The sequence below is a fragment of the Syngnathoides biaculeatus genome, chromosome 11, assembly GCF_019802595.1.
Source record: "Syngnathoides biaculeatus isolate LvHL_M chromosome 11, ASM1980259v1, whole genome shotgun sequence".
In the NCBI taxonomy this organism is placed as follows: domain Eukaryota; kingdom Metazoa; phylum Chordata; class Actinopteri; order Syngnathiformes; family Syngnathidae; genus Syngnathoides; species Syngnathoides biaculeatus.
The window spans coordinates 19981405-19999334 of record NC_084650.1 but is presented as its reverse complement, the minus strand read 5'-3'; the positions used below and the strand labels follow the sequence as shown (position 1 = coordinate 19999334).

General features: G+C 46.8%; 1 protein-coding gene across 1 annotated transcript in view; it reads right to left on the bottom strand.

The window, feature by feature from the left end:
• Window positions 1–17614, bottom strand: part of efnb1 (ephrin-B1) — a 77756-nt gene extending 60142 nt beyond the window's left edge. The window contains exon 1 of the mRNA XM_061835037.1: window positions 16746–17614. Within this exon, the coding sequence (XP_061691021.1) occupies window positions 16746–16861 (116 nt within the window). The 5' untranslated portion in view covers window positions 16862–17614. The remainder of the gene's footprint in view (window positions 1–16745) is intronic.
• Between the last annotated feature and the right edge of the window lie 316 nt (window positions 17615–17930).

Sequence of the window (17930 nt, the reverse complement as noted above, 5' to 3'; positions counted from 1 at the left end):
AGTTATCGTAGATAATTTACCACAATTGTGAAGTCTATTATTTTAAGGCTTCATATATTATACATGAAAGCGTCGGCCTCACACTTCTGAGGTCCCGGGTTCGATCCCGGCCCCGCCTGTGTGGACTTTGGATGTCCTCCCCGTGCCTGCGTGGGTTTTCTTCGGACACTCCGGTTTCCTCCCACATCCCAAAAACATGCAACATTAATTGGACACTCTATTGTGAGTGTGGCCCTTTGTATCCATGTGCCCTGCAATTGGCTGACAACCAGTTCAGGGTGTAACCCCGCCTACATCCCGTTGACAGCTGGGATAGGCTCCAGCACTGACCCTTGTGAGGATAAGCGGCAAAGAAAATGGATGGAATCATGGACATTATACATGCTCTCAATGCTAGCAGCTCATACATATCACCACTCAGGCAAAATTAGCTATACGCCCGTTTTTCATTACAATCGATCTAAAAAGTCTGCACACCCCTGTTCGAAGGCCAGGTTTGGGGATATTTCAAAAAGGAGAGCAAAGGAAATAATTCCCATTCAAAAACTTGTGTTAAATAAGAGCCAGCACACACACACATGCCATCATTTAAAGTGCCTCTGATTAATCCCAAACAAATTCAGTTGTTCTTGTAGGAGTTTCCCGCCTGAAGGTTTTATGCTAACACGGACTCCCATTTTGAACTGTTCTTAATTCCCTTCACATTGTCTAAAGCTCCAGTTCCAGCTGGCCCAAACATGATGGCGCGACAGCCGTGCTTCACTGTAGTTATGGTGTTCTTTGGTGATGAGCAACGTTTTGTTTTTGATACAAAAGTTCAACCTTGGGCCGTAAAGAAATCTATTAAAACACATGCGGAAAATGTGTCAGGGAACTGTGGGATACGTTACTTTGCAATGGAGTCAATATCTTGGTGCAAAAAGTGTCTGGTATACCAAAGAAAAACCAAGTTTACTTTTAATACCAAAGGGACGACTAGATGCACAGACTCAATCAGTTTCATTGTACTGAAGACAGATGTAAAACTGCACAGAGCAAAGTTCAAAATGCTTTCATTGTTCTTCTGTCAGTGTGAGGGACAGCAGCATGAGGGTGGAAAAGATAATATTTATCTTGTATGCCCCTTCTCTCCAGACTCACTATTTTTAATGTATTCCGGCTATTGTGAGGAGCACGAAGAGACGGACGGCTGGACGAGTCTGCTCGGTGAAATGTGCCTGCGACGCACACGGGCCAGTCGCTCGCGCATTTCCCCAGCCTCTAATTTTACGTGATGTCAATAATTCAGGTCGGATGACAAAACTCTGACGTCTTGTGGCATTTGATTTGTCGCTTGTTGGTGGGCGTGTATTTTTTCCGCCGTCAGCATTGTTCTTAAAAGTGGCTCCCTGGGAAACTGGGAAGTCAAAGAGCTGACGAGATGTCACCTCATGAACTCTCTCCTCGGTTTCACACACTTGCAAACCCGCCACGTCTGCGATCCGACACAATTCTCCCTCTCATTCTCTTTTTTTTTTTTTCTCCCTCGTCACACACATACGTGCTAACGCACACACAGACACTATTCTAAGACTCACCCTTTGCTTGTCAAGCTCAAAAGCACAAAACGGGCCACGAGCTCCAAAAGCTACAGTTGCTGCTCCTGTGTTACACGACTGCTGAGTCTTGATCATATCACTTCAAAGTCGTATGATTTCTATGCGATACATACGCATTTCCCTGACCTTTGGCCTCAGCAGAACGATCGCAATGAAACATATTTTGAACCGTCACTTCACTGTAGCAGTCAGTCACATTTGACGAGCGTGACCGCGCTCGCGCGCTTCCGTGCTCGCAAACCTGCACAGCCGAGCACGAAAAATCACACGCGGAAAATTTGTTACGAACGGAAAAAATAGATACTGAAATACGTCGCTTATTTTATGTAGTCTTGACATTAATTTATGTGTTTATTTCACAAACATTGTTAACTAATCAATCCTGCTCCAAAACAACCCGGAAACAGGAAATACAAGTTAACCGTACTGAGCATGTACGGAAGTTGGGCCGAAAGCGCATGTTCAGAGCAGCTTCACGTACTGTGAGGGCATTTACGTCGAAAGTCATCAACATCATGAGCCATGTCAAAGGAAATTCAGCTACACCAGGGGTGCTCGATGTGTCGATCGCGAGGCAGTGTGACAGCGTGCCACCCCCCAAAAAAAGACAATCTATCATCCACCTCGTCGCTTGATTCAGGTGTGGCCAATACGTCGAGCGCACACACATAAAGGCGCGTTCTAGCATGCAGGCCTACTATTTACGGCAGTCCCGTGATGCTTCCCCCCCCCCCCCCCCCCAAAAAAAAATACATCACGATTGCCGACAGGAATGTTTGTTCCAATGTATCACTAGCTTGTTGCTACTAACGCTGATTATGTTGAACTAAACTTTCCGCATTTTCAAAACATTGCACGTTGCAGTACCGTTTGTGTCCATTCCTTCACAGACCAGTGCATTTAACTTTTCTTCTGATAAAGTTTGTTTAGATCAATCATTTTTATTGATGAAAATTTTTAAATAGTTTGAATTTTTGGTTTTCTATTTTAGTTATGTATATGTTTATTTCATTTTTAATTTACAGTTATGGTATATTAATCCAGTAAGTTATTTTAAGGTCTTGAGATTCCATCCCTATCTTTATCTGCGAGCATGACTGACCACACCCGTACATTTTTCAAATGTATCTGCTAAATAAAATAAATCTGCTCGCTGTACATGCCCGTGCCCGGACCTCCCTTGGCTTGTTGGGACTGGTCACGGCGTGCTATAAGAGGAGCGTGCATAACCCGAGAGCTTATCCTGTTGCACGGTTCGGGTCGTGCATGTGCACCAATACCCCTCACTCGTTCTCGCGCATGCATTAACTTTACAGTTAGATCCTTATTAAAATCCAACAGTGGCAAGAAAAGAGAGGATGGGCCTCTAAATGTGCAACGGACAGAGGCAATTACAGCTGGAGTAAAAAAAAAAAAAAAAGCGAGCTTCCTGAATCACACAACACCGCTGGACAGCTTTCAGATGGATTTGGCTGAATCTTGTACAAACACTGAGTCAATAATGAGGTAATGGCCGATCGTTGAGGAAGAGCCATTCACAAGTGATTTGCTTGGGGCACTTTGCGCCGCCGCCTGTCACCCGGCGTAACAAGGGCACCCTGCCAATCGGATTCCTTTCCAGAAGCGCACGCAGGTGTGGTGCGCCCCCTAATACTGTCTGCATCTGTACTCACTCCATTTTCCTTAATGCGAGCGGGCTGATGAGGAGTGGAAAAGAAATTCCGCTGATGAAAAGCTGATAATTACGCCTGTAATGATTCAGAACGCGATGAAATCAATGACAAATTTGTGTTCTGAGCAAATGTACAAGACATTAAATTTCTTTAGCACTTTGCCGGGAATATTTATGTCTATTGCTGGCGCTTTCATTATCATAAAACGCGTTTAATAATTCCGAGCCGTGTGAGAGGGCGGCCACGCCACGAGTGATTGAGCGCGCAAGATTTAGGGGCTCTCACGGCGTCTCCTTGTCTTTCTCCAGCTGCGTCCGCATACTTCAGAACCGTCACACCCGACCCAGATGATGGAGCAGTGAGGAGATGAGGGGAGGGGACGGGAGAGGAGAGGAGAGGAGAGGCGAGGAGGAAGCAGTGAGGACACGGTGCCAACCAGAGAGGCCCACCGTGCCTCAGTCCCATCTCTCCAGCTGAGGGCTTTGATTCGCCTGATTGTCTCCAATATTGAGACACACAATAAACACAACACTTGGCGGACATTTGCAATTCTAATCAGTCCCACACAAACCGGCCTGGACAACCCGGCTTCAACCCTCTGGGATATCACTCATCTGACTGCAAAATAATGACACAATCATCGCCATGGTTACGCTTCTTTTGCATCTCATGAGCAGCCACACAGAGAGGATATTAATACACGGGAGCTCTCTGAGGACTAAATGAATTGGCTAAGAGATTAGCTCGGCTCCCAGGTTAATGAATGTGCCGTGCAGGCAAGTTCTCTCGACTTGCATTTGGGGAAGGTTCACACACACACACACACACTGCCCCTCCCCTCCCCTTCCCCACCCATAAATTCACGGGCAGGTCCCCACCTGCCTCGGCGAGGCATGCTGCAACTTCATTTCAATAAAGCATCTCCTGTCAACATCAGATTCCAACTAAGTGTTTAGATTGTGAGGAAGCAACCTGTCAACTGCTGACGCGACTATCTGATCTGAAAGTGACCGTGCAGGCTGAAACATGATCGCTATCTGCCGTAAAGTCCCGATTCAATCCTTGTGAAATTGTTTGTATGTTTTTTGTTTTTTTATCACCCCTCCCGATTCATATTCAATGCCCCCGGTTTTTATCTTTTTTAAAACAACCCTTATAAATCATGAGAGCCCATCTGCGGGCTTTGAAAGCACGTCTTCATTGACTTGACAACATGATGGGAATGGATTTTCCCACGTAAATGAGAGCAAAGTGACGTGCAATCATTCCAGTTTTAGTAGCCTGGATGCATTTGCTTTAACAGTCACTCAGAAGGACGGGAAATTCAAATTCATTTCGGAAAATAACTGGCACGTCTTACGAAACGGGCTATTTGACTTGCAAATCGCTCTGATGATTCATAACACCGACTGTCTGCCCTCATTTTCAAGCAAATACCTGCGCACGCGGGTGAATGACAGCCCGTCAGCGGGAGCGACGTTATTATCTGTGTGACGTGCTCGTGAGTGGCGGGCAGGTGCGGGGGTCACATCACTCGCGGCGAGCTGACACTGCGGACAGGAAACATTACTTTCTGATTTCCCTCTAGAGGGGAAACACTCTTGTCACGATGTGCAGTGCTGCTGTTCGGCCTCTTTTTGAAAGGTTATTCCAATATGTGCAGCGGTTAAGTGCGTCTGCGCGCATGTGAGTGCGCCACTCATGACAGATACTTATCTAAAACCCCTTTTAACAGAGGCCATTTCTTTAAAACAACGTAATGACTTTCCCCCCTTCCTGGCCTTGAAGAGAAGAGTTCTGGTAAACCTCTCCCTTCCCCGTCCTTAGCCTTTGACTTATTTCTGTGTAACAACAATACGAGGGGGTTTAGTTCAGTGTCCTGCGGTCGATCTGCGAGTACACTGATAAGAGGAGCTGATGGATAGGTTTAATCAGCTGAGCCCAGGGATCAAGACCGTGGGACAGATCAATCAAATGCTGCGCGCTTTATAATAGAAGTGCCTTTTATCACACTCACAGGAGTATTTGCTCGCTATTTTTTATTGTGGGATGGGACCTATTTCGGTATAGAGAGCCAACCGTACAAATAAAGGAAGGGTGTGTTCAAATTGTGAGACTCCAAAACAATCACAACAAAGAACATCAACTAAACGTTGGGACTTTCAAGCGCACTTCTTAACACGACTGAAAACAAAAGCCCATTTTTAAATGAAGGAGAAAAAAAAGCCTTATTTTCATCAACTACATGAAACACACACAGCCCAATCTGTGTATGAGAGATAGCCAGGCCGCGTCGTAACTAGGACACGGTTGAAATCCACAGCCGCCTTGTGTGTCTTAAAAGAAGCCTCTTATCAGAAAGTTTGAGTGACAGGTCTATTTTCTATTTACTCTCAACTCGTTGATAGCAAGAGACAGTTAACACATGTCCCACCCAAACGCAACACAAATTATGGTTGATCTTTTCCGGAGAGATCTTATCCCAGCAGACATGTTAAAGACGTCAGTGGGCTTCTGCGAGGCCTTATTGAACGCCATATTGACTGATGCAATCGCGCAGACACACATCATTAGGCTCATTAAGAGTGAATGCAAAAGTGGGGGCGGATGGCCCGACTGCTGTAGTCTGATAACGCTCAGCAGGCGGCCGGTATTAAAATGAAACGTGTGTACGTGTTAATAAATAGCTTGTTTGACACGACGCTCTTCACTTTCGCACCATTCGATTGCGCTGCGATAGCCGGGCGGATTTTGGCCTCGTAAAGACGCTCCATGTGTTGTTTCAGGAAGCCATTACAAACGGGGCCGTCTCCATTACAAGGACTATCTGATCGTTATTACCGCCATCTGTAGCGAGCGCTCAAATGTTAATCTCCGCAAGCCAACCACAGCTGACTCCCGGACGAGCGCTCGCATCCACGCCGCCTTCCGCTACGATACGAGTCGTCGGCGTGTACGTCCAAAACGTGACACGGCAGCTGTTCGGTTGTCACAGTGCAGCTTTCGTTTACTCTTGGTGGAGCGACTGGCGGCAATCTCGAACCTCAACAACCGTGCAGCACAATCTCACCGCCAGGAATCGTCACTCCCTTCAAAGGCTCGTCACAGGACGGACGTTTAATGCAGGGGGAAGGCCGCTTAAAGCCTCGGTCAGATACGCCGCTTTGAAGCGACTGCTGCACTCGCTCCAATAGGGGAGAAATCATTTCCCTTCCCGCCGCCATTTCTTTGTGAAAAGGGCGCAGCAGTCAGCTCTATTTGGTGGCCACATGTGGGCCGTCTCCGAGAATCACGGCACTAAATTCCAACAGAAGGGCAGGAGCAGGATATGAGACTCGCCCGGAAGCACCGGGGCTCCTCCGAAAAACATACACGCAATTATTCGTATTTCCAAGCAGATCTTCAAGCACCCACAAAGTTTCGACGTGCGTGAGGTGGAAGAATCGGGTGTACGTAAATACACGAGAAAATGCAGCAAAGGGGAGTAACAAAAAGAGGCAACACGGCCCAGGCCCGGCGTGCACGAAGGGACCATCTGTAGAGCAACGCTTTCATCTCGCAGATGGAGGAGGAAAGGAGTGATGTGGCGATGCGGCTTGTCATGTTTCACAGTGGGGGGACAGATGAGCAGAACAGTTAAAAGCAGTCAAAAGTTTTCAGTGTAGGAGAACGTCGGAGACTGCAGGGAGAAAGCGCCGCATAATAGGAAACCCATTTGAAATCAAAGTCGCCATTACTATCACAGTCGAGTCAGTCGAGTCAAAGCAACAACTTTGGATGGGAAACCTCGGTATATTTCATTTGGCGGGTGCAAGGATTGCAGATATTTTTTTTTTGCATTCGCCGGGCTTCTCCGCTATTTCCAATATAGGAGCGACGAGAGGCTTCCATGGCCCTGCACATCACAGGGGAGAATAAACACCCGTCTAATGGGAAGCACATGTGCAAGAGATGAAGCGGCCTCCCCTCATATGAATAGGATGAAATATAGACGTGTGCCCCACTGCGCAGCAATCACCGCCATAAGCGCCTTGGCGTGGGAGGTGAGGGGGTGGCGGGTGGTGTGTGTGTGTGGGGGGGGGGGGGGGGCATCAGACCCCCGACACGCTCTCTCACTCAACACACACAGCTGCCAATATGGACCATCCTGGAGCGGATTCATGAGGAGGCCGACGTCTGACAGTGACATCTCCATTCACTCTTGAATTCTTCGTCGCGCCTTTCAACGCGCAAAGGCGCACACCCACACACACACACACACACACACACGGCGCTAAAGGCCACGAGAGGAAGCACGTCACGAGTGCATAAAAAAAATAAAAATAAAACATTTTCCCTGCCCTGGGTCTCTGTGGGATTTAGCATGGCATTATGGGAAGATTAGACTTTGGAGTGCTCTGCTATCTGATGTCATTGTTGGTTTTAGGTTGTCTGGAAGGCTTGTGGAACTCGGACCTCGCGGAAGGCCCGTTTCTCCATAAACAAAACGTTCCGGCTTGTCGTCGTGATTGATAGCAGGTTCCTATTGTATCTGTCCGCTACGGCTGTATTGGAAGAAGAATTAGCGGGACAAAAAAATGCAAGGAAAAAAACCTTCCACATCTGACTCCATCAATCAAGTCCGCAATCAAAATAATTCAATTAAGAGACTTAAATCCTGCTGGCTCGCCAGTCCCTGCTCCGACGAGCCAGAGACAAACTCAATTTACGGACAATCCATACACGATAGCATTAACTCCACTTTAAGGCTGAAATGTTTTTCCATTACTTACATTTTCTAAATATCCAGGGACATTCAAAGGAAATAGTTGAGTTATGGTGTTTACTCAGAGAGGGGACAATTCAAGAAAGAAAGTAAACAAGAACAACTTTCATGAAATTGAGGAAAGGCAGCCCGGACAGTGAAACTGCTTTGGAAGAAGACTCATTTGCAAAAAATGTAAGAAACCCCAGAGACGTTTCTCATAGGTCTGATATATGAGCGTACATCACAGATGCATGCTTGCGAGGGGTGGGGGGGGTGGGGAGGGGTGACTGGGAGGAGGAGGTTGCCGAATATGTGTGTAATTGTCTTTCTGTGGCGTTTCCGAGGTGTGAAAGGGAATGCGGCCTCGCGCTGCGGTGTCCCGGGGAGCGCCGATTGAAGCGTCAGTCACAGCTGCCACACGGGGCCCCGGCGCACAGCAAATCCCAGGACCGGCCCACGCGGGTAGAGGGGCCGGCCCCGGGCCTGGGAGCGGCGGGAGTCCCACAGGCCTTTTCTTCCGGCTCCTCACCGACACAAGGGGGAGCGGCCTCATGCTGGGAGTTTGCTTAGAAAAGGCTGAGCCAAGTCTTGGCAGAATGGGTTAACGGAGGCATGCATACATACCACTCATATATACACACACACACACACACACACACACGCACACACAACACACACGCACTTAAAAGCTTTTGGGGCTGTCGCCTGTGAGCATGGAGGAGAAGGACAAATCTCATCTAAAGATTTGGGAAACATTTCTAGCCCATAAGAGCGAGCCAGCTTTGAGGGAAAGAGGGCAAACGAGAGGGCACCAACTAAATTACTGAAGGAATTAGTGTTTTTTTGCTGGGGGGGGCACCGGGGACCCTAATGGTGGTAAAGTCCTGACGATTATACAATGTACCATTTCCATGCTCCCCTAATAGTCTCCATGTCCTGCCTCCGTATGGCGTAAGACGGATTATGATGCTTTATAATTAACATGGTGTGTGTGTGTGTGTGTGTGTTGCAGGAAAGAGGGGCTATCACAGACCACCCATCTGCCACGCTGACACACTTTTCAGGGGGATCCCTCCGGAAAGGCGGGCTTCTATACCGTGCTTTTCCATGACGTTATCATTCTATCATTCTATTATCTTACCACTCCATTCAATTACACCGTCACTCCATTAGTGTACTCATAACAGTGAACAAAGAGCGCCATGATGATCATTGATGAGATGTTCAGAGCTCGTTTGGTGCGCCCATGATTCATCCAGTCTTCCGATACATAGTCGTATCTGAAGTCCAAGTGCTTTTGTGCTAATTACTTTCTCTTTCTCTTCGGCGGCGCACGAGCGCCGAGAAAAGCTCCACGTATTACATTAGACTGTATTTTCTGAACATAATCATTTGCGCAACTCATGTCACCCAATACAGAAGTAGTGAATAATCTTTTTTTTTTTTTATTTCGACCTATTCATTTAACCACATATTTATTTGTGTGGTTAGTAGTGTGTGAGCTTGCCAGGGTAGAGAACCACATTGCAAAATATACGTATTGTACGCATGTGTTTATCTTACTTATTAAAATATTGGCAAAGCCTCAGAGTATGTCTTCCTGGGGGCGTTTTTTGTGTTATTTTGTACTGAATACCATAAATACAATGGCAGAATTTGGACAGGAGTGGCTACACACACACAAACAAACACTGAGTAATAAAAGCAAGCTGCAAGACAAAAAAAAAAAATGCATGGATTTTGATTGAGTTTGAAAAAATTAAAAGTGTACTATAACCAGCATTGGGAGAGTTCATTTTCTCTGCGCAGGTCAAAGTTCAGTTCATCATTCCAAAAAACGAACTAGCTCAGTGATAATCCCGATTTAGAATTAAATTCACTATTTCAAAAATGAACTGGCTCTTTGTTCTTTTGTTTGTTTTTCCTCAATATGTTGCTTAAAATACTGGCATTTTTTTTCTCATATTCCTCACGGATTCAGTTCTACACGAGTAGCGAGTTACACCTTTCACCCTGCAATGTCAAAAACACCCATCCATTTTCTTTGCCGCCTATCCTCACGAGGAGTGCTGGAGCCTATCGCAACTGTCAAGGACAGGAGGTGGGGGACACTCTGAACTGGTCGCCACCCAATCGCAGGGCACATTGGAGACAAACAGCCACACTCACAATCATATCTAAGTGGAATTTAGAGTCTCCAATTATTGTTGCACGTTTTTGGGATGTGGGAGGAAACCGGCGTCCCCGGAGGAAACCCACGCAGGCATGGCGAGAACATGCAAACTCGACACTTGCGAGGCCGGGATTGAACCCGAATCCTCAGAACTGTGAGGCCAACGCTTCACACGCTGATCCACCCACCATGCCACCTGTCAAAAACCTGACAATTAATTTTTCCATGATGTACGGTACTTGATAATAGTGATACTTCTGCATATTTTCCTTCCAGTATAAATTTTGCATTATTTCACATCTGATTGCGAGTCAGGGAGAAAAGCACATTCAAAGACTGAAAGTAAGCCATGTCGAGTCGTTTTCAACCAACTTTCTGACCTCGGAAAAAAAAAAAAAAAAAAAAAAAAACCCTGCAATGTTTCCAACACTTCAGAATGTGCTATTTTTCTGAGAAGGGCCATGTAAGCTACGCATTTTGGAAAAACAAATTGTGCTTCCAGTACTTCCTTGCTGGGCGCTGTACTTCCCCTTCTCCCAAGTCCAAGCACACCGAATACCAGCGTCGCCACAAAAGTCGTTGCGGTGCCGCAAAGTGGAGCAAAACACATCTGTCCCCGCCTGCGTGCCAGCGACGCGCCATGACGTCTTAAGCGAAGCGCCGGCGCGGCCGCCTGTGAAGGTTGCCGGCCCTGCCCCGGCTTCTGATGAGGTCCGCCTCGGCCTGAGAACGTCGACGGAGTCGGTCCCGGCGAGGAGGTTACGAGTTCTCCAGTCGGAGCCGGAGGGGTAATGGTTTTAGAGATGGCTGTCACACAGATCCGTTCCACTGTCCGACACCGGCACTGATCTCCTGCGATCCAAAGCTGCTCGCCTTTCAATCGCTCAACTTCTCTCCCCGTGTCCCCCTTGCTTCTTTATTCCCATCGCCTTCCACCTCTCACTGACACATGGAAGTAATCTGGGAGCTGTGTGCCGGTCTGAAAGGATGTGTGGTTGAGCCCAGGGCTGCATTTCAACGCTCTATATTAGCTTCCTTTCCTCTGCTGCTTAATCCCCTTCATTTTCATCTGCTCTTATAAAAAAAAAGAAAAGAGAGGGAGAGAGAGAGAGAACTAAAACGGCAAACAAAGACCGACTTTGCGCATTCAACTTTCTCCCTACTTCCTGTAACTCTGCGTCCCAACATTTTCAATTAATTCAGCCCGAGCGCGGACAAGGAAACAAGTAAAAGTCCTCAAGGAAGATTTTCCCGGCGCTTGGCACGGCCCGGGCCGACGGGAACTTCCTCGCGCTCGCCGCCAGCCAGGCTGCTGTCTAATGAAGGCCGCTCGCTAACAGGCTGCGAGGCAGCCACTGTTGGGCCACTCCGCGCTCTTCCGTAACACTTTCGCAGGGGCGCACTGGCACGCTCCTCACACTTCCTGAATGTTCCACCGAGGCCGAACAAAGAACAATAGCGCGGTGACATTCTCAAGCGCTCGTTTGCTCCCCGCCATAAGCTTACACTTGCCCCTTTCAGACGCAACCTCCGGGTTTTTAGCAAGCGCGTGAACTCGCACAGTAGCAGAAATTGTACTGACTGACTTCAGTCGGTCCAAAGTGGTCCTCAAAGTGCAATTAAACCCAAACTGCCATTTTTGGCCGGTAATTATACCTTCCCAATAATGTGCTGCATTGTAAAGGGGTTGAAGTGTAGGTTTATGTGTCCAATTCAACAGCCAAGCCAGAAGTGCTCCAGTATCAGTGCTCGAGTTTCTATGATGGCTCAAAATGGTCTCATTTATTTTATTAAAGACTATTTCCTAATATTTAAACATGTTGCTTTCAAAATGTATCACAGCACGCTCGCCAAACTCACAGCAAATATATCAGAATACAAAAAACTAGATGTTTCTTTGGTGTGATTACCTTGCAAAGATATATAATGGAATGAATCATACCCATAAATAACATTTGCAATCAGTGTAAATCTTCTGTGATGTCAAAATAATTTTAAAATATATGTCACATTAAACATTTTATATTTTTAAAAAATCCTTCAAATATGGAAACAGTGTTTTGTATTGATACAAATTCCAGATGTATGTGTGACTATATTATATATATATATATATAAATATATATATATATATAAATATATATATATATTTTTTTTTATCATGGTCACGGTACTAACGTTGTGATAGTTCAATTCATATCAACCAGATTGTGGCTTCCTGTAGACGTCATGTGATCACAGAACAAAATAAATGACAAACACTGCAACCCAGTCTGGTTGGCAAACAACTGTATAACCATTTTCTGTGTTAGGGGGGGTCTCAAAATCATGAAGGACTTCAGTATTGGCCCTTGATCATTTCAATTAATATTCTGTCCATCAAGTAATTAATGCGCAATGACTCATGTGCCAGCAGAGAACTGTTTTTCTGAGTCATTTATTATATTCAGCTGTTGTTCCAGTTGTGAATCAGTCCTCGAATATGTCTTCAAAGAAAACCAACTGCAGCTCGTGTCACGTTGGCCAGGCGGGAACACATGGAGTATGTACAGAGGATCAGGTTGGGAGGGGCGGGGTGGGGGGCAAAATACTTAAATGAGTTGCAAATGCAACTGGTTTCACAGAACTGAGCTGAGCTGGGAATGTGCAAATGCTTGAACAAACAGAAATGATTCATCAATAGCAGCGAAAATCAGTATGATCAGTTTTCAGCGACGCGGCGGCCAAACCGCCGTCCGGATAAAGTGACTCCATCTGGATTGAAACTATGGCGGAAAAGAAAACATTATTTTCCCGAAATATCCCGAGGAGCTGCTACTCCTTGTCTCGGCCCAGGTGTCCCTGTCGTTACGCCGCCCTGAAACAACAGACGAGTCCGCGCACATAAAAGACGACGCAGCTGTCGTCCTACCGAGACACAAGCGTGCTTTTACAGAAGTGGGCACCAGTTGCTTTGCCAAAGGATTCCTTATTGGGCCGAGCCGCTCTCCGGATCTCGGAATGGGACTCGAGCGCTAAAGTCCTTTCTGCGTGTAATAAGATCTCTATCACAGGGGGAACACAATCGGAGTCTAAAGAGCGAGGTGGGGGCACCAAGGTGCATATCGCAGGGGATAAAGAGGGCGAGCGGGCCTCTGACCCTCTCAGCGGTGACCCGGAGCGCTCCGTGCAACCGACCAAATCCTGTTGCCGAGCTTGTGCTCTTTCTGCTTCTTGCTCAACAGGTTGTGGCAGTTTAGGTTTTAGCGAACAAGTTTTTTTGTTTTTTTTTGGGGGGGGTGGCTCCTCCCGAAGTTACCAGCACACAGGGACATTTCAAACATTGATTAGCTCAAGTCGAGCAAGGCTTGAAACATTTTTGCTACGATAAGAGTGGTTGATTAAAAAAAAAACAAGACAGAGTGTTTTGTTGGTTTTTTTTAAACTAATTGCCACATTGTAAAAACATTTCCCCCTTTACCTCATCGAGCTGATTAGGGAAGCAAAACTTCAACTTTAAATAGAATTCCTATCTAGGGGGGGGGGATAAATAAAAAAAGGAGAACAACAATATTATCAGCCTATTTTCTTTTGCCGTTCAACAGATGCTATCGAAATGCTATTTTCTCCTTTAATAAGTTGTTGAGGACCGGCGCTAATCAAAGCCACATTAGTCATGAAATCTAGCGAAGCATTAAAGCGTGCTCTGAACCAACGCACTCAACTGGTAAAGTGAGTCAGCCGGCTAAGGTCAATAGACAGTAACGTTTCGCAGGAAAGAGAGTCGTCGCAAGGGAGGGCTCGTGTTAACCTTTAGCCAAAAAAAAAGACTCTTGTGCTACTTTTTTTTTAAAAAAAAAAATTGTGGGCTTTAAATGCAAAGTCAGAGGCCAAAAAGCGTGTTTCCAAACCTCAGCAAAATGCAAGTTTAACGTCAGCGCACAAGCAAGACTGTTGGCCAGCCCGCGGCCGTTGTCTCGCTTTATTATTTCTGAAGTGCGCAAGAATGTTTCCCGGCCTCTCCCGTCGGTGTGCTGTTTGCCTCCCGAGCTGCGGCAAACAGGCCGCCATGACTGCGGGTCACGAGGTAAATATTAGCTAGGGAGGGTCGGACTTGAGGACGTGCCGGAGCCGCATTGGCGGATTGTCGTTAAAGTGGCATCAAGGAAAGCGTTCGTGGGTGTGTGTGTTTTGCTTGTATGGATTTTAGCCATACCGACAGGACGTGATCAGTCATAACAAAGTGACATTTTCTGGAGTAATCCCACTCAGCTAAATGAGAGTTAATCCGATTTGCTACGATCAAATGTTACAGCTTTTTTTTTTTTTTTTTTTTTTGGAAGCAGCCAACCTCCTTCTGCGTAGGCCCTCGTCCACTTTGGCCCAAATTAAATAGCAGTTCTCCATCCTAAGGTGGGGATGGCTGTTTTTTAAAAAATATCATTCAAATGGGAGTAAAATACATGATCAGTTAACCCTTTAGCTCATTTAGCGCATTCTTTCGTAGAGCCGACGTCAGGTCGTTCTTCTTTCGACCGCAATCTCGTTAACGCTCTACCAACAGCGCCCCTGCTGGTTTGGACCAACCGGTGCACTCGTGATTCATTCGCAAACAATTCCATATTGTCAACAGAATATTTAATGTTCAGATAATTGATAACCGACTTTACGCTGAAGTAAAATTTAGCTTGACTCTTCCCCGCGATGTACTTTTGGCATGATGTATCTTTGCTGTTCAAACACTCAGGAACGTCATCCATTAAGGAGACTTCAGTTATTGATAAGACCGGCGCCAGTGTTGCAGCACATTAAAATCCATAACTAATGGAGCACCACGGGCAACGTGAACACAACGGCAGACGCACTCCTAAGTAAAAATAACATTGCCAGCCCTGCTGCTTTCCTATACTTGGGCTCATAACTCATGGCCTACGGGGAGGTGCTTGTATTGTTATATTTGGTGTCTGTGCGGTACAGTGCGCAAACACGGGGGTGTATTAATTTATTAGCCGAGACAGCAGTTCTTCCCAAACTGGGAACAGAAAGTAAGACATCATAAATCGAGATAAGTCACCTGATGGTGGACTGCGTTATACATCGCTGTGTTATCGCCGCGGAGCGCTGACACAGACGGATTTATAAGTAGAAAAATGCCGATTGCTGTACAAGTATTCCTTTTTTTTTTTTTTTATTGGTCATCAGACAGCCCTGCTGACGGATACGTTTCAGAAGAAAAACAGGTTTGTCTGTTGTTATTGCCAAGCCTGCAAACGGCAAGATAATTGTCTATTGTTTTCAAAGCGCACGACAGCAGGATAATTAGATTGGGGGAAGAACATTTCGCCGAGCGCCTTATTGTTCCTCCGTGAACTTTATGAAATATTCGGGCAGCGTGGGGGAATTGATGCGGAGAGGAGTGGAGAACCAGATGGAGGAATAATCTTTGGCTCCCGAAAGCGGCGTGGCAACTTTTGAAGGTATTCCCTTCAGGTGACACCAACAATAAATCGATATATGTGATAAATGTCAAACTAGTTTTTTTTATTTGTCTGGAACCAGCTGAGGGTGTTTTAATGTATTTAATTTCGGTATCCATATCGGAGGACGAGTGCAGCGCTTCAAATGGCACGGGCAAATAAAAGCTGACTGGTCACACAGCAGCCATTCGTGTCACACACATTCCACGTACATTTACATATAGAGCAAATACACACTGAACACAACTTCCTGTACGACGTCATATTCAGGGTAGAAATCAATTTGGGCCTCACATGTCACTGAAGGTCAGCTCCCCGACCCCAAGCACACGGCTGTTTTTTTTTCTGTTTTTTGTTTCTTTTGACAAAATTTCCACACATAGCGGGCGCGACAACACCACCCAAACACGGGAGTCGAGCGTGAGGCGGCGATAATTGCAAGCAGAATGTATTTTATTGTAAGCAGTCTGGGTTCACACTGTGCATTGATGAGAATAATGGGATCTTTTCCCAGCGGTCTGCATTTGAGAACCTAACCCCCTGATTTCCCTGATTTGATGAGCAGAACCTCAGCCCGGGTCCAAGTGCAATTGAGCTCCCAAGTGTTTAAAACACTTATTCCCCTGTTATTCGAAACCACGGCTTCACACATTTCGGAGGGTCAGCGTTGGAAGACTGCAAAGTTGCCCCCCTCCTCTCCCAGGAGCCAGTGTTGAGAACACCTGGACCAGACTTGATCCATTTAGCTCCACTTGTATGTTTGGCATTACTTTTAATCTAGATCCTGTTGATTACAACAATTAGGATAAATGGTAGGAAATGAGCGAGAAATTCTTGGAACTCCCACATAGTCTTTATTGGAGCAAAAAAAAAAAAAAAAAATTCTTAATGCGGCGTAGAAATGTGCATGTTAAAATTAGTTATAATGAGCCGTTTATCAAGGTGCCCGGGTGAAAATCATCAACACCGAAAAGCTATATTTCAGTTTAGCTGTGGATAATTGCCACATTTCACAGAACATTACGATGCAAAACGCACTCTGGCAAGTTTTCTTGACTCCATTAACGCACGTAGCACACGAAGTCAAGAGAGACTTACTTGGGATTTTGCGAGCTCCAAATGATGGTCTCCAGAGATTTGGCCGAAAGTCTCGCCGTTCGACACATCAAGATAAAGATCCAGAGGTAATACTTCCAACAAGCCAGGGCCGCCATGCTGCGAAATGTACACCCGCACAAGTGGGAGCCCGGAAGGTTGGTGTCAGAAAGCCTCCCCCCCCCAAAAAAAAAAAAAAAAAAAAAACGGGCGCACGGAGCCGGGCAGCCTTTATGAGACTATGGGCCGGTGGGGAGGCGAGCGTCGGTCAGTCGGGAGCATGCGAGCTCGCTATCTCGTGCATGTCCTTGTGGGCAACTTGTCCTTGAGCGAACCCTCGCTTTGGGTGGATGATGGCAAGTGTCCTGCTTGACCTGTGGCTGACGCACGACCGGCGACCTTCTCGGGAACGGAATCCGACCACAAGAAAAAGGGGATGGGGCGCTCGCTCAGTCACGCAGCTTTTTCCAAATGTGTTTTTCCTCTCTCTCTACTGGTACCTGTCGCTGCCTCCGCATCCATCCATCAGTCACAAGTCCGCTTGGGGTTCCAAAATCTTCAATTCCGGGCTTCCCTTTCCCTCTTTCGCTATTCGTATTGGGGATGAATTGAGTTTCTATTGTAAATATTCCTCCGGTCTCCAGGGGCTGTTCGGCGTGCGTTCCCCACCGGGCACTGTGTGCTCCAACTCGGACACACAAAAAAAAAATAATAATAAAATGGAAGAATTTGCGTATGTGCTGTGGAGGGGGTGGGGGAACAGGAGAGAATAGCAAGGTAAGGTCAGCTGGCTCAGTGGCTCGCAAATCAGCCGCTTCCTTCCATGCCGGCGCGTTTCTTTCTTTCCTTCTTTTCCGTGTCCGATTCGCAGCCACTCCGGCGGCGACTGCAACCCGAGCTGCGCCTTGGGGACCGCCCACCGCGCACTCGGCGGCCAATCACAAGGCTCGGTCCCCACGAGCAGGCAATGAAAGCCACGCCATTGGCGCGGAGGCGGCGGGGGCCGGCCGGCCGGTGGCGATTGGATCTCCAGTCCGGTCCACGAGATCCTCGTCCCCCGCGCCGCCAAGCCGACCCGGTCTCCTCGACCCATAATCAAAATGGACTTTGCTGTGCGTTTTCCTCACGTGACACGCCGGTGGACTTTCAACTCCGGCTCCTATAAATTAAAACTCGCTGGAATGGCCC